The sequence below is a fragment of the Nicotiana sylvestris genome, chromosome 11 (assembly GCF_000393655.2).
Source record: "Nicotiana sylvestris chromosome 11, ASM39365v2, whole genome shotgun sequence".
In the NCBI taxonomy this organism is placed as follows: domain Eukaryota; kingdom Viridiplantae; phylum Streptophyta; class Magnoliopsida; order Solanales; family Solanaceae; genus Nicotiana; species Nicotiana sylvestris.
In genome coordinates, this window is record NC_091067.1 from 134,136,849 (window position 1) to 134,160,047 (window position 23,199).

At 40.0% G+C, this 23,199-nt stretch overlaps 1 protein-coding gene across 1 annotated transcript; it reads right to left on the reverse strand.

The window, feature by feature from the left end:
• Nucleotides 1-21,556: 21,556 nt before the first annotated feature.
• LOC138881672 (uncharacterized) lies at nt 21,557-22,770 on the reverse strand. The gene is made up of 2 exons (XM_070161922.1): nt 22,418-22,770; nt 21,557-21,983 (listed from the first exon to the last, which is right to left on the reverse strand). Exons 1-2 carry the CDS (start codon nt 22,768-22,770, stop codon nt 21,557-21,559), a joined length of 780 nt encoding a protein of 259 aa, XP_070018023.1.
• Between the last annotated feature and the right edge of the window lie 429 nt (nt 22,771-23,199).

A 23,199-nucleotide genomic window follows, 5' to 3' on the forward strand; every position in this document is an offset into this window, starting at 1 on the left:
ACTTTTCTATCTTTTTCACTTTTTTTTGACATATTTCTTTTTGGCTTTTCTTTCTTTTCTTTTGCCTTCCCTTTTCTTCATTTCTTTTTGTTCTTTGTACCTTTTATCACTTTCATATTCCTCGTCTCTCCCCCAAACTTATGTTTTTGCCACTTGTATATCAAGAATGCCAATGAAAGATCGGGTGCCAAGAGAGGGTCATTAGAGAATGGATAAAGGCTTGTAACGTAGTTATTGAAAAAAAAAGGGTTTCGGCTCAAAGGGGTTGACTAGGGATATCATATTGGTAGGATACGGAAGCTTTCAATTTTCAAATTGGATCAAGGAGAGCCTACAATCATTTCTCAAGTCGAGCTACACTTAGAATTTTGCCTAGACAAACATTCAGGGCAAGTTCTAGACTTATTGGCACGGAACTTAGACTTGCAATTCAATACCTCACCTCTCAAGCTGCTGGATTGTTAAAGAGATAGAGTCGAGGACCCATAACAACCCTAGCTAAGATTGAACATCACAAATGGCTCAAAGAAACCAATCGATGATTGTTTTAGTCAACACAAAAGTTTAAAGGTCACAACTAGAACTATCAGTTGCCAATCAACTTGTTTTTAACCATAAGGTTGAAGGTAAATGTGTTAGTACCAAGTGAAGCCTGATTGAGACACTTTTATTCATTACTACTATTTACACCAAAACATAAATAAAACGGACTCAATCCCTTAAGAAGGTTGTCACGCCATCCATCGTCGGGAAGAGCCACCCGGTTCACACAACATCTACCTTTGGAAAGAATTGTGGCATTAGGAAAACCAAAGGCTTATTGTTCACATAAACATAAAAAGAAGCTAACAACTTAAAAAGAAGCTACTAAATGAAATAAGAAGCTATGCTAATAAGGGAAAATTACGAAAGAAGTTATGAAGTAAACTACAGAAATCAAACTGAATATATACAAACTTGAAGTAAAGCGAATATATACATAAATGAAAATGAATATATACATCAAATGGTAAAAATATACACATACCAAATGTGAAAGTAACGAATATATACATGCCAAAAGTAAAAATAACAAATATATACATACCAAAAATGAAAATAAAGAGAAGTAAAGATAAAGAAAAATAATGTATTGGTTATTACATACCAAATGTCATCAATCAAAATGAACCACCCTCAAATGAAAGATAACATTGTCCTCAATGCTAATAATCAAATAAGAACAGGGAAAAAGGGTAGAGAGTAAAGAAAACTCCCTATGTGGTCTTTGTCTGCATCGAGTCAGGCACATGGGTGGGGTTCTCGAACTGTATAGGATCATCAGCTCCTTCCGGGTCCTCTAACTGGATCTCCACATCCTCTGACTGGGGGACCACGGGATTGCGGAGCATCTGGATCCTCTCCTCAGCAATATGTGTAGTGGCAGTCGGCTCCTCAAACTGGCCAGTTGTTGCATCTGGTGCCTCATGCTCTATTGCCTGTGTTGCTGGGGCTTGCTCATTCATGAACAAGTCCAGTGGGATGTCTCCAGCGGATGTAAACTTTTCTACCTCCTTCTTCAATAGCTCCACTGACTCCTTTGAGGTCTGAGTCTTCTTCATCTTCTTCACTTGCTTGCCGAGATCCTTGATAACCTTTCCATATGTATCCAAAGTCTCCAAGATCTTCTTCTAGTTGTCCAGGAGCTTCTTCTGGTTGTCTAGAAGCTCCTTCAATGAATCCTCCACTGATGGAGGTACTTGAAGCTGTGCTGGGGCTGACTGTGCTGCTACTGCACTGGATAAGACAGACAGCTTTAATGCAGCTGCTTGCATATAGTTATTGATGCTGGATAATATCTGAGAAACCCGTAGTGTAGTATGAGGGTAAGCGGAAGATGCGGGCACAAATAATGGCACGGTGATGGATGGCCCGGATGAAGGAAGAGGCATGGTAGCTGAAGATCCCTCTGATGTGGCCACTACCCTTGGCTCTTCAGACTGGCCAGTGGAGGTAGTGGCTTTTCCCTTTGCTTTAGGGTTAATACGGTCTTTGGAGTCTATACCAGAAGAAAGGCTTTTTAGGCTTTACCTTTGTGTCATAGTGCCTCTTCTCGACCCTTTGGTCTTCGAGATACATGGTGATGAAGTTGGGGTAGGGATATGATCTTTCTTCTTTTCCAACTGCCTTGAAGATGTAGTAGGACATGAGGTTCCCCACATATATTGGATACCCCGCCATGATGGAAACTATCAAGATCGCCTGGGAGAGTGGGAGGACATTATCATGCTGGCACGGGTCCAGCCGGTTGCACGCAAATGTGGACCATCGTTTGGCTTCAAATCTGAGGGTTTTTCTGGCTATTGGGACTCCAGCTGTGAGCCATGCTGGTGTCGTCCCTAGAATGGCTAATATCTTTACTAGCCATGGACGGGCTGCTTCATCTAGGGCCCGCTTATTCGATTATTGCACGACTTCTACATCCTCAAAACCGGCATAGTTGTTCAAAGTGTGGCCATCAAACCAGATCTTCAAGTTCTGGACCTTTGTCACAGTGGTGCCCTTTTTGATATGAACAACATTTGCGTATAACTCTTTAACAAGGTACTCATTTGCATCCACCATTTTGCTGGTGAAGTACTTCCACCCTTTTCTCTCCTTAAGCTGTTTCTTGACATTTGGATTGTGGAGAAGGAGGTCTCTCCCTATGAATTGTCGCTCAAGTGTGAGTGACCTTTGGGGCCACCATTCTCAAAATTTCAAATATGCTTTCTCGCTCACGAATCTATCAGCCCACAACTCGGGTTTTCTTGAACTGGCCAAAACCCCACATTAGTATCACCCCCTCTCCCGTCATCCGGGACCTCGTCATCATCATCAACATTAATAGGGGCAGATGTTGAGGCCGATGTTGTAGCAGGTGGGGAAAATGGTGTCGAAGCCTCACTACCTCCCTCTGAGCCATCAGATAACCTAGAAGAGAAGGTAGGTTCATCAACTAAATGAAGTCTCCCCGGGAATTGTGTGGGGATATGTGTTGGCACGGAGTCTCCTTCAGAAGCTTCCCGGGATGGGACATAATCACTGGTCTTAGAATGGTCCGCGGCTTTATTCGCAGCTTTAATGGAGGCTATTAATTTGCCGATATACTTTTGCACTGCTAGAGGTAGCTTACTCTTGTCTTTACCCTACCTCGGGAGGATTCTGCCCTCCCTTTGGACGTATCACCTCTACCTCGGGAACATACCATTGTCTGCAACATACAAGTAGTGAAATATAGTTAGAATAAGGGTTCAATCATGTGTTAAAATAGTACAAATGAAATGCAAACACTGCTTATCAGAACAGGGCACCGCAGACCGCGTAAAAGTGAGTGTGGCCGCGAAATGCCCATCGCGGACCGCGTAAAAGAGAACCCGGCCGCGAAGAGGTCAGGCTAAGACTACTGACTCTCTGAACTTGATCAAACACGAATCGAAAAAATTAGAATGCGGCCGCAAATGACCCATCCCGAACCGCGTAAAAGTAATTGCGGCCGCGAAGGCAAATGATAAAATCTCTGAACTTGATCAAATGCGGACCGCAAAAATAGAACGCGGCCGCGAAGGACCAACCGCGGACTGCAAAAAAGTAACCATAGCCGCGAAAGCTAAACAACCCTCAGTGATTTGAAGTTAGGGTCTCGCGGACCGAATAGTTTTGGACGCAGCCACATACCCTATCACGGACCGCGGAAAAATGACTGCGGCTGCGAATTTCAAACGAAATCGGCACTGAATAACACTGACAACTAGGATTTTCACTAATTTGTGCAAAAATTATAGCAATTAACCATGCAAAGTTACTAACCCTAGCCCCTATTAGGCATACAAACACTACCCATATGTATTTAAGCAACAATTAAGCATTAATTTGACATTATGGCATGCATCTAACCCTAACTAAAAAGAAAAATTAAAATAAATAGAATAGAAAAGAAAAAGATAAAATCAAACCATAGAATTGAACATACTGTGATCACGTGATTTTTGCCCTATGTGAGAATTATTCCCAAAAATTCAAAATAAAACAATTTTCCTTTGTGTGCAATTTTGAGAATTTTCGTGGCATTTTTGGATAATTATTTGTATTTGTTTGTGTATGTTTATTTATTAGATTAATAAAAAATACAAAAATATGTCGCATTTGCATTTAGGATTTAATTCTACAATTAGGAGCAATTAAGTTTGTTTTACAAGAACAAAAATCATAAAAATAATGTACTTTGCATTTTTAGCATTTAATGTCCAAATTGTGTGATTTTATCGTAACTGCTATTTAATTGTGTGTTAATTGTTATTAAGAGTTAATTAGCACTTTTATAAATTAATTTAGTTCTATAGGCTAATTTAGGATTTTTAGAATTTTGGTTTTATTTTAAGAAAAAATAAAAGAAGAAATAAGAAGAAAATCGGACTGGGCCACCTTTTAAATTAAATCAACCAGGCCCAAACCAAATAACCCCCACCGGGTCGACCCGACCCAATCCGCCCCATAACCCCAAACAAACACCCCCCCTTCTTCCATTTTTCATTTTTCATTTTTTCTATACCCCTAACCTAAAAAACCTAACCCCCCCCCTATTCTTCTCCTTCTCCAAACAAACCTCCCATGGCTGCCTACCCCTCCAACTCCAACTCCAAACAAACCCTCCCATGGCTGCCTTCTCCTTCATCTTCGTCGGAACAACCAGCCTCCCGTCATGGCTGCTGCTGCTTCACCCATCATCGTCCAGCTGACCACCAGCAGCCCAACCTCCCGTCTTCATCTTCCCCAAACGACCCCTTCAACACCCAAAACCAACCAGCCGTGAACCAGCTGCAACACTCACATCGACCAGCAGCTCTTTCAAACGACCACCTTCTTCTCCAACGGCAACCACCAAACCAGTCCGTCGACCACGCTGTCGATACACCCAGCAACTGACGAGATAGTAGCATGTTTGACATGAAGTCGTTGCAGCAAAGTGATTTAACAGCGACGATGCTGACGGGGACTATGGGGAGGGCGTGTTGTTTGAGCTACGACTGTATGCCAGGAGGATGCTGCAAGTTCTGAAGCAGTTGAAGGTAACGAGCTGCGTGTTTTCATGATCGAACGTAGTGAGCAGCAGTACAAGTTCATGAATCTGTAGTTCTTCTTGCTTGTTTTAATTATCTTGCCTCGTTCTAGTTTCTGTCGTTTTCTTGGTTATGTTATGTTGTTTCTTTTCTTGTCGTTGTTCATCATTTCTTGCATATAAAATCAGTTTGTTTTCATCCAGTATGTTGACAGTGCTCATTTGTTCTTGTTTAGGTTTAATCTAGAAGTGTGTTAGTTTAATCACTGAATCTTTATTTTGATGATATTTGGTCCGAATTGAGTTTCAAGCTTAAATTGTGATTTGAGTTTGATGAATCTTAATGTCATTGATTGGGAGTTAGTTTCATGTGTTTAAATTAGTCAATTGTTAGGATTTCTCAATTAAGATTGGTTATAGCGGCTATAGTTTGGTTAATTGATTTAGGAGGATTGGATATAGCTAATGGGGTAGAATGGTAATTTCAGTAGTTTCAGGGGCATTTTCGGGATTTTAAGTTTTAAAAAATGATTAATTTGAGTGCTCTATCCACTAAGTACTAATAATATTAAAATAATACATTATTTAATACATAGTGGGGGACAAGACATGTGGTAGTGGGAATTAATACATTGTTTAATATAGTGGGGGACAAAGCATGTAGTAGTGGGGAATAAGGGAATTAAATAAAGAAAAGACATGTGGTTGTGGGAACTAATACATTTGTTTAATATAGTGGGGAACAAGGCATGCAAGAGTGGAGAACAAAACATAATGGTATGAAAAGATTAAAAAAGGATTGATTAAAATATATTGCCCATACCTGTTTTGGGGTTATAAATAAAGTCATTAATAGGCAGTAAAGGGAGAGTTTTTTTTAGAGAGGATAAGAGGATTTTCTGAAAAATCTGGAGAGGATAGGTTTTACACAGTACAGGTTTTACACAGAAGGCTGGTTTTTGGAGAAAGAAAATCAGTTCTCTTTCAGTCTTTTTTTCAAAGAGTCTAGGCTAGATTTTTAACATTTAAAAGTTCAGTAATTTGAGAGTAAGAAAACAAACTGGTTTTTAATCAAAAAGGTTCAGTGTTTGAGAGCGAAGAAACTGAAAGTTAGTCTTTTCTTTTACTGCTGAATATCAGAACTAGTACTGTTGCGATTTCATCGGTGTTGCTGTGTGGTATTTCTGGGGTTTCAATTGGTTCTTCCTGAGTTTGCTATTGTTTATTGGCTACTGTTTTCATTGGGTTTGCTGGAACTCTGCTGGTTCCTTCATTTTAATCTGTCACTGGGTTGTTCTGTCACTGAGTTGTTGTGTTATTACTGTTGCTGACCGCTCCTTCATCTTCTTATATTTTCGTTATCCAGGTACATGTTCTACAGCTCTCAAATTTAAAGGAAAGGAAGTAAAGAGTTGTTGGAATGGATTTCTGAAATAACTGTTTCTTTCTGTTTAATTTGATGTATAAGCAGTAGTTTATTTGATATTTCATAGTATGTATTGGAATGATTTTGAAATGCATAAACCGGACTGATTGAGTCTATTTCTACAAACATGGAATATCAATTGTAATTAATCTTAGTTGGTGATTACTAGTTATGGAATATACTGTATTTAATTCTTTTTTTCAGTAGTCGTGAAACAGGTTCAAATAGTTTATGAAAATCAGCACGTTGGTTTAATAGGTCTAATTCTGAAATCGCGAGTTCACTTGAGTAAATAACATCATTTTAAATAGCAATGTAAATAATGTTAGTTCTTGAATGTTAGTATTAATATTAGCTTGATGTCAGTTTTAAGCATTGATGCATTTTTCAACAAACCGTAAAAAGAGCTCAAAAATGGCTTTGTATTCCACATAGATTAACTCCAATAATCCAATTCATATAATAAAGCTAAAGTTGAACTGGATCGAAATGGTAGCTGCTTTGTTAATATTTACAACGGCAGGCGGCGGACCTTAAGTTAGGTAGCGGGTTCAAACTAGAAGGTGTTTCCTTTTGTTTGGACCCGGACTTGAATTTGAAGCCCGAACTTTTAATGCTAATTGATTAGGATTTTTCTTTATTCTTAGAGACCAATAAATAGAAAATCATAGTCGCTTTAGGATATCCTTGAATAAAAAATGAGATGAGCCTCGTCGAATAAAAAATACAAAATTGCGGGGCCCTCAATAAATATTTGTTTTAAAATACTTAGACTTAGGGACGGGCCGTTTAGCAAAATTTCACGGCATTCCCCAAAAGATAACAACGCGCAAGTCACTTCCGACGCGCTTTAAATAATTTACTCTCTTAAACTCGGGTGCACATTTATGTGACCCAAATCCAAATCTCAACGAAGTCGAAATGTGTCGTTAATCACGTGTACATTGATTGTGACGTGGTTCGAGATGCATTTCCATGACGTTGCAAATTCCTTTAAAAAATAATGAATGAGACGAGCCTCGACAAACAAGAATACACAAACTGCGGGGCCCTCAACGGACAGTTATTTCAAATGCTTAGATTTTGAGACAGGCCGCATAGCGAACTTTACGGCTTTTCTCAAAATAACAACGCGTTAGTATCTTTAGGCGCGTATTTAATAATGTTATCTTCCTAAACTCGGGTGCACATTTATGTGACCCAAATCCAAATCTCAACGAAGTTGGAACGTACCGAAAATTGCGGGTACATTTATGTGGCGCAATTCGAGATGCATTCTCACGACGTTGCAATTCTTTGAATAAATAATAACAAAAGCAGTAAACAGTTAAAATTTGCACATAGGTTCATAATTGTATAAAATCAGATAATTAAGCCGAATATGACAGTTGAGCGACCGTGCTAGAACCACGGAACTCGGGAATGCCTAACACCTTCTCCCGGGTTAACAGAATTCCTTATCCGGATTTCTGGTGCGCAGACTGTTAAACAGAGTCATTCTTTTCCTCGATTCGGGATTCAACCGGTGACTTGGGACACCACAAATCTCCCAAGTGGCGACTCTGAATCTTTAAATAAAATCCCGTTTCGATTGTCCTTTAATTGGAAAAACTCCCGCGGCGGCGCGGGTAAAAAAGGAGGTGTGACAGCTCTGGCGACTCTGCTGGGGAACGAACCCAGAATCTCTGGTTCAGGGTTCAGAATTCGAGCTTCGATAAATTGTTATATTTGGCTTTATTTATTATCTGATTTTATTACATGTTTTGTCCTAATGTGTTAAATGTTACTTTTTACCGCTTTGATATTATCTGAACTGCATATATAAACTGCTGCGAAATCCCTCTCTTCCCCCTCTTGAGGAGTGCACGCTGGTCGTGACTTCTTTCTATTAGTGTCCTATCCCAAAATAGATCGAGGATTCGGAGGAGTTGCAAAACCGGATGATCTTTTGGTTACCGGTACGCAGTTCCCATCCTCGGCTCGAGTTGTCCGCTCGGGTAAGCCAGGTCTAGAACAAACACCCAGGATAAACCTAGTATAACAAAACCTCATGCCGGATCCCTAGTAGGAACGCTTATTTGCATCATGTGCACTTAACTTAGGGGACTCAACACAGGGGTTGGGTCCGTCTAGGACAAGCAACCTGAAATAAAAAGACCATCCTGCTGCATCCTGTTTGTTTTATGCATTTATTTGTCGTAGACTTGCATGCTGACCGGCTTCTGAAAATACTAGAATATTGAAAAAAAAGAAAAAAAAAGGAAAAGAGCGGTGTAGAGAGATAATTCTGAGTTACCGGCATACTCTGCCAAAATTTTGTGAAATGAAAAAAAAATAAATTTAGTATAATTTGTTTAAACAAGTCTTGTTGTCAAAATTAGTTTATTGTCGTGGCCCGAACTACGCCGGTTTGATTCTCACAGGATGTGAGATACGTAGGCAGCCCTCATCGGGTCCAACCTCCCCTTTTGCAAAAATAGCCAAAAAATGTCAAATTTTAATTGTCAACATAAATAAGTCGAGTGATGCCGTTTTTTGCAAGAATAGCCGAATGTTCCCGAAAGGGACGCCGGAAGGCTGACTTTGCATAAACGGCCACTTTTGATCATCCTTTAGAGTTTTGGTCGATTGACCCTCACAGCCTTAAAATCTTCATTCCCGAAGTGCTGAAAAGCCGTGTTCGGAACCGGATCTTTCTTTTAATCTGTGAAATTTTTTAAAAAAATAGCCAATTGGTTGAGTCAAATAAATTTTATTTTTGCTTAGTCACCTTAATAAATGTGCAGGATGAGCACAATGCAAAAGGAACCTTTTTGTTTTCAATAAAGATTTATGTCCACCAGATCATGGAAGATTTGAAGGATCTGCAAATGGGCCTTGCACCAAAGCCCGCGGCAAGGCCGAACGATGCCTCGCGGGCACCAACCTTTGGAGCTTTAATGTATTCATAGTTCGAGTCAGTGTTTTATTTTTAGAGTCTGTTGTCTGTCTGTATATTCTCTTTTGCATCAAAATGTGTCAGTAGTTTTTTAGTCCATAACTGGTTTTACTTCGGGTTTGTTCTCCTTTCCAAAAAAATGTCTAGTTTCTATTATAATATTTCAATAAAGAAAATGAAAAATTCCCAAAATTTGCTTTCGCATTTATGTGGAAGAACTACGCCCGGTCTGATTCATGCGGGGATATGATACGTAGGCAATCCACATAAGATTCGACCACCACTAAAAAGAAAAAAGAAAAGGCAAATTGAATAAAAGAAAGGAAAAGAAGGACATAAAAAGAGAGATAAAGAAAGTAAGCCGGAATGACGCATGCAGTCGAAGCAAAGACATGTTAAAAATGGTTAAACTGCCTAGGAACATTGCATCCCAACGTGAAATTGCAATATGTGTTAAACTCTAACGCTAACAAGTTTGTTGTTGATCCAGAGATTTCGAAACGGTTAGCTCGTTAGAACGTTCTGGCAGATTACCATTACCACACAAGATCTAAAGGGCCCATTCCGGAAAGTATGTCTGGTTCGGACAAAAGTGTTGAGGAGGAAAAGACAGAGATGCAAATGATGAAGGAGGAAGTAGACAGGTTGAGACAAGAGATAGCTGGGATGCACCTAGCCTGGGCTAGGGGACAAACATCACCAATACTTCCCCCTACTCCTACCCTCTCACCAGATCGGACTCCGGAACACCCTCCCACTGGTCCATCAACGAGTTTCCCCATTGCCCAATACTATCAAGGGGAAACTTCCTATAATCCCCAAGCTCCTCCACCCAAACAAAATCCTCCTCCACCAACTGTTCCTGTTTTCGTGGCACCTCCACCCGCTACGCTGCAAAGATCAACCGATGAACCAGTGTTTCAAGTTCACGACAACCAATACTATCCCCTCGAACTCACCTTCAAAGCACCCGAGCCATACACTTACACCCCTCACCTTCAGCTCCCGGCAGAAACTGAGAGGCTGGCTAAGAATCCGGAGCAGGACGAAGTGCTTCGTAAAGTGAAAAGCCTGGAGCAATCCTTCAGGAATATGCATGGATTGGGCAGCCAAGTTAGTGTGGCCTATAAAGATCTGTGTCCCTTCCCCGATGTTCAATTGCTAGCAGGTTTTAAGATGCCAAAGTTTGATCTATATGAGGGACATGGTGATCCCATGGCACATCTACGAGGTTTCTGTAGTAAGATGAGAGGGGAAAGTGGAAAGGATGAGCTGCTGATAGCTTATTTTGGTCAAAGTTTAAGCGGGTCCGCACTGGAATGGTACACAAGGCAATATCCTAGCAGGTGGTATACCTAGGACGATCTAGCACAAGCATTTGCAGGTCATTTCCAGTATAACCTTGAGATCATCCTCGACCGTCTCACACTGTTAAAACTTGAGAAAAAGCCTGGAGAGAGCTTCATGGAATTCGGATTCCGTTGGAGAGAACAAGCAGCAAGAGTCAATCCACCAATGAGGGAAGGTGAAATGGTGGACTACTTCTTACAAACTTTGGAGCCAACTTACTTCGGTCACCTGGTGACGTTAGTTGGTAAATCTTTCAACGAAGTAATAAAAATGGGCAGTATGGTTGAAGAGGGACTCAGGTCCAACAAGATAATGAGCTATTCGGCAATCGAGGCCACAACTCAGGCTATCCAAAGCGGCACAGGATGTGCGCTCGGGAAAAAGAAGAGAGAGGAGGTCGCAACAGTCGAGGCAGGTACTTGGTCCAGATTCGGAGGTTCCCCCCTCACTACCAACTTAAACCTCATCACTCAAATTACCCACACATTCCATATGGCCTTCCACAACCCTACTACCCGCCATCAGAGCCACGTTTTTCTGCCCATCACGCCCAAGCATATACCCAGCCTCCGGCTCACCCGCAATGGCATGCACCTCCCCCACAAAACACATACCCACATCCACAAAACACATATCCACCTCCGAGGGCCTATAAAAATCCTCCAGGGTCAGGTTTCCGTGGGAATTAAGCTTTCAAAAATGAGAGAAAGCATAAGTATACTCCGCTGGGAGAATCCTATACTACTATGTTCCACAAATTGAGGTAGTTAGGCCTGTTGAATCCTATTGAGCCCAAATTGCAAAATCCCCTTCCTAGAAATCTTGACCCGTCAGCGAGCTGTGAATATTGTTCGGGGGCTCCTGGACACGATACTGAGAAATGTTGGAAGTTGAAGAATGTCGTGCAAGAGCTTATTAATACAAATAGGATCGAGGTTCAAGCTCCAGAAGCACCAAACATTAATCAGAATCCGCTACCGACGCACCATGAGACCCACATGATCGAACTAGTACACAAGGGAGGGGAGCTTAAGAAGCCCTCACAAACGGTAATGACGATCTGTGCCAGTGAAAATAGTTCAAAAGAAAAACCGACTAGTGGAAAACCAGTGGTGCAGTGTGTAGATGACAAGCCAGTTATGGTGATGGGGGAAGGGTCCAGCAAGGTGGATGTACAGTTTGTGGGGCTGAAAGCAAAAATCAACAATTGAATGGCTACTCCTCTTCCTATCCGAAGGGAGTCTTGGTAGTGGGCTCTGATTTTCTTTCTTGTTTTCTGGATTATTCCAGGGTTGTAATCCAGATTTTTTTTTGTGCTCGCCAAAGTGTGAAACCTTGCTATCCCGTATTTTAATAAAGTGAAAGTTTTTTTCTTCATTCCTTATTTTGTTTTAATTTTTCTTCTTCTTTTTCTCTTCTGAACAGTTCTCTTTATACTGGTTCTAATGACATGGCATGCACGACGGATCTTCAACCTAGTCTTAAAAAATCAATCTGATTTCGAACTTATAGTACAAGATTGTGATGATGAGTCGGAATACGATGAGGATGAAGCCTTCGAAGAAATTAACAGAGAGTTGAGCCAATTTGAAAAAAAAAAACCAAGCCCAACTCAAATGACACGGAAGCCATCAATCTAGGGGATGCGGAGGATATCAGGGAAGCTAAGATAAGCGTCCACATTGAACCAAACATCAGGGAAGAACTAATCAAAGCACTTATTAAATTCAAAGACGTTTTGCATGGTCATACGATGACATGTCGGGTTTAAGCACCAATCTAGTGGTTCACAAATTGCCCACTGACCCAACATTTCCTCCCGTCAAGCAAAATTGAGGAAGTTCAAAACCGACATGAGTGTGAAAATTAAGGAAGAAGTAACCAAACAACTGAATGTTAAGGTTATTCGGGTCACTCGATATCCTGATTGGTTGGCTAATGTGGTGCTAGTGCCAAAAAATAAATGGAAAAATCAGGGTGTGTGTTGATTATTGCAATTTGAACAGAGCAAGCCCAATGGCGCTTTATGTTTAACAGATATCGAAGGGAAATGCGTCGACATGGCTATCAATTCTGACGCAGTTAAGAGATATTATATATGATTTCTTGTAATTGTAATTGTTGTTTGTTTGTATTTGGCATTTATCGGAGAATGAAATGACGGAGGCAATTCTTTCTTCTATCCAAACACTTTAACCTTTGCTTCCCCTTTTGAGCCTTATTTATTCTTTCATACCCCTCTCTCAGAATCAATATTGAAAATGAAAAAAAAAATATAACACAACAAAAGTCACAAGAAAAATAAAAGAATTGGGAACTACGTTTGACCTGATTCCTCAAAGAAGGATACGTAGGCGCCTCACGGCTCGGTCATAGTGTAACAAAAAAATAAAAATCCCCAAGCAAGAAGAACTGGGGCAGAAGTTGTGTTTATAATTTTGGAAAGAAAGTTTGATTCCAAGAGTTGTACTGTTTCACCCCTCCAAATTATTTTGAACTTTTGATACCCCTTTTCCTTTTAGCCATACACAAAAACCCATATTAATGTCCAAAAAAAAGACCTCCCGATCAGTATCCGAGAAGTGTCAAGTCATGCAAACGGAAGTCGGGAACAACACTCTGATCCCCAGCAGAGAAAAGGATCATAAACTGGAAATGAATTGATAGCCGAAAAGAATCCCCAGCAGAGAGAGTCATATCGGCAGCACTCCAATCCCCAGCTGAAAAATAAATAAAATGAGAGAGTCTTATTAGTGAAAACCTTCACAGGCACCATAAGGCGACGGAAGATGAGAGAAATAAAACGAGAGAGTCTTATCGGTGAAAACCTTCACAGGCACCATAAGACGATGGGAGTTGAGAGAAATGAGAGAGTCTTATTAGTGAAAACCCCTCGAAGGGCACTATGAGGCGACAGGGCAAGATTGGCGGAAAGGGTCCGCATTTGGCAAAGAGTTGAGGGCTTGTTTATCCCCAGCAAGATTAGGCCATCTGAAAGATTGATTGATACGAATAGACTGGGTTGATTAATCCGGAATGCACGACATGATCGTTGGGATCAGTTATATCATTCAGATAAGTTCTTTTCTTTGTTTTTCCCCAGTATTTGTTTAGAAAGACTTCTTCTTTTTCTATTTTTGAAATCATCACTTTTTCATTTCTTGGTTTAAAGACTTTACCTCCCCAGCAGTTTGTTTTTGGAAAGGATTTTCAGAGCTTACAACCAGTTGCAAAACAGTGCAAAGCAAAATGGGAACAGGATAGACCAAAGATAAGGCGACAAAGCGAAAAGAAGTTTGTCGCTAGACCAAATGATGAATGGGTCTAGATCCCAAGAGGACCAAATTTCCAGGGGAAGTTGGAGAAAAATGGAAAAGCAACAGTTAAAAGGTTATGAGGATCCCCAACAGATTTTCGAGATACAGGAACAACTCCGACAGATTCTCGACCAAGTTCCGCAATGGTCGGACAACACAGAGCGGGGAAGGAAGAGAAAAGAAAAACCATCCCCAGCAGAAGTATCATCCTCAGAAAATAATATCATCCCCAGCAAGTTTTGTAGCAAAGTAGGGAAAGGAAAAAGGGAAAAAACCATCCCCAGCAGAAGTGGCACGACCACTCACCACATTTTAAACTAACAAATTTCTCTTTGATTTGAAACAGGGAAAGGAGATATTATTGACAGTAGGAAGACATGGCCACAAAGAAGATTATCAAACTGGGGCAGAAAATTTTCTCTCGTTGCGAAAATTTTCTTGAAATCAGATACCCACTTGGGAAAGATGGAAGATAACACAAGTTTTGAAGAAAGTGGAATCCCCCGCAGTTTACGGGAGAAAGAATACAAGTTTTAAAGAAAGCAATCTTGGAAGAAGCAAGATAACCCAAGTTTTAAGGGTAGTGGTCTTTGAATCAATATCATCCTCACCATCGTTAAAGGGAGGAAAGTAACTAGTCTTAAAGAAAGAAGATAATTCCCCAGCAGTGTTATCCCTGGCAGGTTTCAGAGAAGTGAAAACACCAGCTTGAGGAAAGTAGTTCCAGGTGGAAGGAAGGCACTAGCTTTCAAAGAAGTAGTCTGTGAAGAGAGGAATACATTTCAGTCTTTACATTTCAAGTTTTGAAGTTGGGAGCCCGCCCATATAACAGAGGAATACATTTCAGTCTTTACATTTCAAGTTTTGAAGTTGGGAGCCCGCCCATATAACAGAGGAATACATTTCAGTCTTTACATTTCAAGTTTTGAAGTTGGGAGCCCGCCCATATAACAGAGGAATACATTTCAGTCTTTACATTTCAAGTTTTGAAGTTGGGAGCCCGCCCATATAACAGAGGAATACATTTCAGTCTTTACATTTCAAGTTTTGAAGTTGGGAGCCCGCCCATATAACAGAGGAATACATTTCAGTCTTTACATTTCAAGTTTTGAAGTTGGGAGCCCGCCCATATAACAGAGGAATACATTTCAGTCTTTACATTTCAAGTTTTGAAGTTGGGAGCCCGCCCATATAACAGAGGAATACATTTCAGTCTTTACATTTCAAGTTTTGAAGTTGGGAGCCCGCCCATATAACAGAGGAATACATTTCAGTCTTTACATTTCAAGTTTTGAAGTTGGGAGCCCGCCCATATAACAGAGGAATACATTTCAGTCTTTACATTTCAAGTTTTGAAGTTGGGAGCCCGCCCATATAACAGAGGAATACATTTCAGTCTTTACATTTCAAGTTTTGAAGTTGGGAGCCCGCCCATATAACAGAGGAATACATTTCAGTCTTTACATTTCAAGTTTTGAAGTTGGGAGCCCGCCCATATAACAGAGGAATACATTTCAGTCTTTACATTTCAAGTTTTGAAGTTGGGAGCCCGCCCATATAACAGAGGAATACATTTCAGTCTTTACATTTCAAGTTTTGAAGTTGGGAGCCCGCCCATATAACAGAGGAATACATTTCAGTCTTTACATTTCAAACAACAAAAATCCCCAGCAGAGGAAGGCAGTTCAAGATTCGATGGAAAAGTAATGCGAAGCTCACAAGAAGGAAATGAGCAGTTCAAACTCGGCAATCAAGGGAGAATACAAGACAAATCAGAAAGAAAGAAACGTCAGAGGAAACACCAGTCACCGAGATATCAAAGCAACAAGAGATACAAGAGCACGACTGAAGATCTAGATAAGATTTTGTAATTCATAGACTATAGTTTAGTCTAGCTTCTTGTTTTCTTTCAGCATGGTGTAATAAGGAGGTCGGCAAGCAGTAATAACAACATGCAACGACAATAACATTGCAGTCCCATGGTAGGCCCAGCTACCAAAACTTCCCGAACTACATTAACTTGATTCCCTTCTAGCCAGGGATATGTAGGAAACCTTTGAAGCAAAGGTTCGGTTAAAACTTTCAAAAAAAAACTGCTTCACACGGAGTACTCAGATGGGCAAAAATCGCTCGTATATGCTCACTTCATCTTTGCACGAAAACTCTTCGTATTTTCGGACAAAGAGGGGCAGCTGTGAGCACGTGATTTTTGCCCTATGTGAGAATTACTCCCAAAAATTCAAAATAAAATAATTTTGCTTTGTGTGCAATTTTGAGAATTTTCGTGGCATTTTTGGATAATTATTTGTATTTGTCTGTGCATGTTTATTTATTAGATTAATAAAAAATACAAAATATGTCGCATTTGCATTTAGGATTTAATTCTACAATTAGGAGCAATTAAGTTTGTTTTACAAGAACAAAAATCATAAAAATAATGTACGTTTGCATTTTTAGCATTTAATGTCCAAATTGTGTGATTTTATCGTAATTGCTATTTAATTGTGTGTTAATTGTTATTAAGAGTTAATTAGCACTTTTATAAATTAATTTAGTTCTATAGGCTAATTTAGGATTTTTAGAATTTTAGTTTTATTTTAAGAAAAAATAAAAGAAGAAAAAAGAAGCAATGGAAATAAGAAGAAAATCGGACTGGGCCACCTTTTAAATTAAATCAACAAGGCCCAAACCAAATAACCCCCACTGGGTCGACCCGACTCGGTCCGCCCCATAACCCCAAACAAAAACCCCTCCTTCTTCCATTTTTCATTTTTCATTTTTTCTAAACCCCTAACCTAAAAAACCTAAACACCCGCCCCCACTTCTTCTCCTTCTCCTTCTCCAAACAAACCTCCCATGACTCCCTACCCCTCCAACTCCAGCTCCAAACAAACCCTCCCATGGCTGTCTTCTCCTTCATCTTCGTCGGAACAACCAGCCTCCCGTCATGGCTGTTGCTGCTTCACCCATCGTCATCCAGCTGACCACCAGCAGCCCAGCCTCCCGTCTTCATCTTCCCCAAACGACCCCTTCAACACCCAAAATCAACCAGCCGTGAACCAGTTGCAACACTCACGTCGACCAACAGCTCTTTCAAACGACCACCTCCTTCTCCAGCGGCAACCACCAAACCAGTCCGTCGACTACGTTGTCGATACACCCAGCAACTGATGAGATAGTAGCATGTTTGACATGAAGTCGTTGCAGCAAAGTGATTTAACAGCGACGATGCTGACGAGGACTATGGGGAGGGCGTGTTGTTTGAGCTACGACTGTATGCCAGGAGGATGCTGCAAGTTCTGAAAGAGTTGAAGGTAACGAGCTGCATGTTTTCATGATCGAACGTAGTGAGCAACACTACAAGTTCATGAATCTGTAGTTCTTCTTGCTTGTTTTAATTATCTTGTCTCGTTCTAGTTTCTGTCGTTTTCTTGGTTATGTTATGTTGTTTCTTTTCTTGTCATTGTTCATCATTTCTTGCATATAAAATCAGTTTGTTTTCATCCAATATATTGACAGTGCTCATTTGTTCTTGTTTAGGTTTAATCTAGAAGTGTGTTAGTTTAATCACTAAATCTTTATTTTGATGATATTTGGTCCGAATTGAGTTTCAAGCTTAAATTATGATTTGAGTTTGATGAATCTTAATGTCATTAATTGGGAGTTAGTTTCATGTGTTTAAATTAGTTAATTGTTAGGATTTCTCAATTAAGATTGGTTATAGCTGCTATAGTTTGGTTAATTGATTTAGGAGGATTGGATATAGCTGATGGGGTAGAATGGTAATTTCAGTAGTTTCAGGGGCATTTTTGGGATTTTAAGTTTTAAAAAATGATTAATTTGAGTGCTCTATCCACTAAGTACTAATAATATTAAAATAATACATTGTTTAATACATAGTGAGGGACAAGACATGTGGTAGTGGGAATTAATACATTGTTTAATATAGTGGGGGACAAAACATGCAGTAGTGGGGAATAAGGGAATTAAATAAAGAAAAGACATGTGGTAGTGAGAACTAATACATTTGTTTAATATAGTGGGGAACAAGGCATGCAAAAGTGGGAAACAAAACATAATGGTATGAAAAGATTAAAAAAGGATTGATTAAAATATGTTGCCCATACCTGTTTTGGGGTTATAAATAGAGTCATTAATAGGCAGTAAAGGGAGAGTTTTTTTAGAGAGGATAAGAGGAATTTCTTTTAAATCTGGAGAGGATAGATTTTACACAGTACAGGTTTTACACAGAAGGCTGGTTTTTGGAGAAAGAAAATCAGTTCTCTTTCAGTCTTTTTTCAGAGAGTCTAGGCTGGATTTTTAACATTTAAAAGTTCAGTAATTTGAGAGTAAGAAAAATAGGTTGGTTTTTAATCTAAAAGGTTCAGTGTTTGAGAGCGAAGAAACTGAAAAGTTAGTCTTTTCTTTTACTGCTGAATATCAGAACTAGTACTATTGCGATTTCATCGGTCTTGCTGTGTGGTATTTCTGGGGTTTCAATTGGTTCTTCCTGAGTTTGATATTGGTTATTGGCTACTGTTTTCATTGGGTTTGCTGGAACTCTGCTGGTTCCTTCATTTTAATCTGTCACTGGGTTGTTCTGTCATTGCGTTGCTGTGTTATTACTGTTGTTGACCGCTCCTTCATCTTCTTGTATTTCCGTTATCCAGGTACATGTTCTACAACTCTCAAATTTAAAGGAAAGGAAGTAAAGAGTTATTGGAATGGATTTCTGAAAATAACTGTTTCTTTGTGTTTAATTTGATGTATAAGCAGTAGTTCATTTGATATTTCATAGTATGTATTGGAATGATTTTGAAATGCATAAACCGGACTGATTGAGTCTATTTCTACAAATATGGAATATCAATTGTAATTAATCTTAGTTGGTGATTACTAGTTATGGAATATACTGTATTTAATTCTTTTGTTCAGTAGTCGTGAAACAAGTTCAAATAGTTTATGCAAATCAGCACGTTGGTTTAATAGGTCTAATTCTGAAATCGCGAGTTCACTTGAGTAAATAACATCATTTAAATAGCAATGTAGATAATGTTAGTAACTAATGTTAGTTCTCGAATGTTAGTGATTAATATTAGCTTGATGTCAGTTTTAAGCATTGATGCATTTTTCAACAAACCGTAAAAAGAGCTCAAAAATGGCTTTGTATTCCACATAGATTAACTCCAATAATCCAATTCATATAATAAAGCTAAAGTTGAACTGGATCGAAATGGTAGTTGGTTTGTTAATATTTACAACGGCAGGCGGCAGACCTTAAGTTTGGTAGCGGGTTCAAACTAGAAGGTATTTCCTTTTGTTTGGACCCGGACTTGAATTTGAAGCCCGAACTTTTAATGCTAATTGATTAGGATTCTTCTTTATTCTTAGAGACCAATAAATAGAAAATCATAGTCGCTTTAGAATATCCTTGAATAAAAAATGAGATGAGCCTCGTCGAATAAAAAATACAAAATTGTGGGGCCCTCAATAAATATTTGTTTTAAAATACTTAGACTTAGGGACGGGCCGTTTAGCAAAATTTCACGGCCTTCCCCAAAAGATAACAACGCGCAAGTCACTTCCGGCGTTCTTTAAATAATTTACTCTCTTAAACTCGGGTGCATATTTATGTGACCCAAATCCAAATCTCAACGAAGTCGAAATGTGTCGTTAATCACGGGTACATTAATTGTGACGTGGTTTGAGATGCATTTCCATGACGTTGCAAATTCCTTTAAAAAATAATGAATGAGACGAGCCTCGACAAACAAGAATACAAAAACTGCGGGGCCCTTAACGGACAGTTATTTCAAATGCTTAGATTTTGAGACAGGCCGCATAGCAAACTTTACGGCTTTTCTCAAAATAACAATGCGTTAGTATCTTTAGGCGCGTATTTAATAATGTTATCTTCCTAAACTCGGGTGCACATTTATGTGACCCAAATCCAAATCTCAACAAAGTTGGAACGTACCGAAAATTGCGGGTACATTTATGTGGCACAATTCGAGATGCATTCTCACGACGTTGCAATTCTTTGAATAAATAATAACAAAAGCGGTAAACAGTTAAAATTTGCACATAGGTTCATAATTGTATAAAATCAGATAATTAAGCCGGATATGACAGTTGAGCGACCGTGCTAGAACCACGGAACTCGGGAATGCCTAACACCTTCTCCCGGGTTAACAGAATTCCTTATCCGAATTTCTGGTGCGCAGACTGTTAAACAGAGTCATTCTTTTCCTCGATTCGGGATTCAACCGGTGACTTGGGACACTACAAATCTCCCAAGTGGCGACTCTGAATTTTTAAATAAAATCCCGTTTCGATTGTCCTTTAATTGGAAAAACTCCCTTCGCGCCCCTTTGCGGCGGCGCGAGTGAAAAAGGAGGTGTGACACATACCAGTTGTAAAATTTGTAGGAAATCTACACTTGAAGTGAGTGAGATGAGAATGAGAGCAAGGAGAGATGAGTAGTGCTTTTTAGGTGTGGTGAAAAGAGGGGGTTCAAAAAGTGTAAAGTGATGCAGGAACTCCTATTTACACTTAGAACTAGTGGACCCACCGCCTTACCTGAGTGCGGCTGCTAAATTTTGTCGCGGTCCGCACTCTGTTACCTTTTTTAGATCTGCTTCAAACACATGGGCGCGGTCCGGTAAATATTGGCTGCGGCCACAGAATTTCCGCGGTCCGCAAAAATTTGAACGTGGCTACGAACTCTGAAAGGATTTTGACAGGCCAACTTTAGAGAGTTGGCATTTTGCTCAATTCAACTACGCGACCGCGCCTAGAATTGTGCGGCCGCGAAGTGCTCACACGGTCCGCAAAATTTTGGGCGCGGTCCGCGAACTTTTGTCACTTAGCCAAATTTCTTCCTTGTCAATTACCCACACTGCACAACTAATTTCCACATACACTTCACAACCAATTAATCCAAAACAATGCCTAATCTAAGAAGAAAATCAAAAAAAAGAAAAACGCATGGGTTGCCTCCCAAGAAGCCTCTGATTTAATGCCGCGGCATGATGCATGTTACCATCATTCACTTTAAATGGATCAATGCCACAACGTGACCATCATCAACCTTACTAAGGTAGTGCTTCACTCGGTGCACATTGACTCTAAAGATCTCACCATTCTTGTTTTTCAAATCTAGAGTACCGAAAGGAGTTACATGCACCACTTCAAAAGAACCGCTCCATATTGACTTTAGCCTTTCCGAAAACATCCGTAACTGAGAGTTGAATAAGAGAACAAGGTCACCTTCTTTGAATTCTTTATTCTAGATATACTTATCATGTAGGTATTTCATCTTGTCTTTATACAAGGACGAACTGGAGTAAGCATGGAACCGGAACTCATCAAGTTCATTCAATTGCTCCACCCGAAGATTGGCAACTACATCCCACTCTAGGTTCAACTTCTTCAACGTCCACATGGCCTTATAGTTTAATTCCACCAGGAGGTGACATGATTTCCCAAACACCAACCGATACTGGAGTCTTGTAAGATGTTCTATAGGCCCATAAAGCATCGTCAAGTTTCCTTGACCAATCAGTCCGGTTTGCATTGACAGTCTTGGATAGAATACTCTTGATCTCTCTGTTGGAGACTTCAACCTGCCCACTTGCCTGGGGGTTATAGGGGGTTGACACCTTGTGAGTGACACCATACTTGGAGAGCAAAGTGTCAAAGGCTTTGTTGCAAAAATGAGAACCCTCATCACTAATGATGGCCCTTGGGGTGCCAAACCTTATGAATATATTTTTCTTCAAGAAATCCACCACGCTCCTTGCTTCATTGTTGGGAAAAGCCACGACTTCAACCCATTTGGAGACATAATCCACTGCAATAAGAATGTAGGTGTTCCTACACGAATACACAAATGGACCCATAAAGTCGTGCCCCATACATAAAAAATATCAATCTCAAGGATGGTGGTAAGAGGCATCTCATTCTTCTTGGAAATCCCACTGGCTCTTTGGCAATCATCACACCGCTTAATAAGCTTGCTAACATCTTTGTACAAGGTAGGGCAATAGAATGCTCAACTTAGAACATTTGTAGCAGTTCTCACCCCACCATAGTGACCACCATAGGGCGAAGAATGGCAAGCTTCAAGAATACCTAATTGATCTTCTTTTGGAACACATCTCCGGATAACACCAACAGTGTAAATTTTGAAAAGATATGGCCCATCCCAATAATAATCCAAGCAGTCCCATTTGAGCTTCTTTCTTTAGTTTGAAGAGAATTCATTCGGGACAATTCCGCTCACAATATAGTTAGCCACATCGGCAAACCAAGGCATCCCGGTCAAAGACATGGAAAAGAGTTGTTCATCCGGAAATAAATCATTGATCTCAAGGCCATTATGAGGCCTCTCCTCTTCTTCCAAACGGGACAAGTGGTCTGCCACTTGATTCTCACTCCCTCTTCGGTCTATGATTTCAAGATCAAACTCTTGTAGAATAAGTACCCACCTCATCAATCTAGCCTTTGAGTCTTTCTTACTTATCAAATAATGAAGCGCCGCGTGATTGGTGTGAACAATCACTTTGGTACCCATGAGGTATGGGCGGAACTTTTCCATAGCAAAGACAGTGGCTAAGAGTTCTTTCTCGGTTACTGTATAGTTGACTTGGGTATCTTTCATAGTCTTACTAGCATATTATACCGGATAGAATATCTTGTTGATTCTTTGCCCCAATACCGCTCCTACTGCCACATCGCTAGCATCACACATGTGCTCAAATGGTAAACTCCAATTTGGTGCGGTAATGATGGGAGTAGTAGTCAACCTATATTTGAGTAGCTCAAAAGCCTCCATACAATCATAATTGAATACAAATTTAGCATCTTTTTCCAACAACTTGCACAAGGGGTTCACCACTTTTGAGATATCCTTGATGAACCGCCGGTAAAACCCTGTGTGGCCTAGAAAGATCCTCACTCCTTTGACGAAAGTAGGAGGAGGTAGTTTTGATATCACTTTAATTTTGCTTTATCCATTTCAATACCATTCTTGGAGATTTTATGATCGAGGACAATGCCCTCCTCAATTTTTGCTTTATCCGCGTCAATA

Excerpts from the sequence above, each read along its gene's own strand:
- LOC138881672 (XM_070161922.1), bottom strand. The coding sequence starts at position 22,770 with ATGAAAGATACCCAAGTCAACTATACAGTAACCGAGAAAGAACTCTTA. Across the intron at positions 21,984-22,417 it reads TCTTTGACCGGGATGCCTTG|GAACACCTACATTCTTATTG; the intron begins GTTTGCCGATGT and ends GTATTCGTGTAG.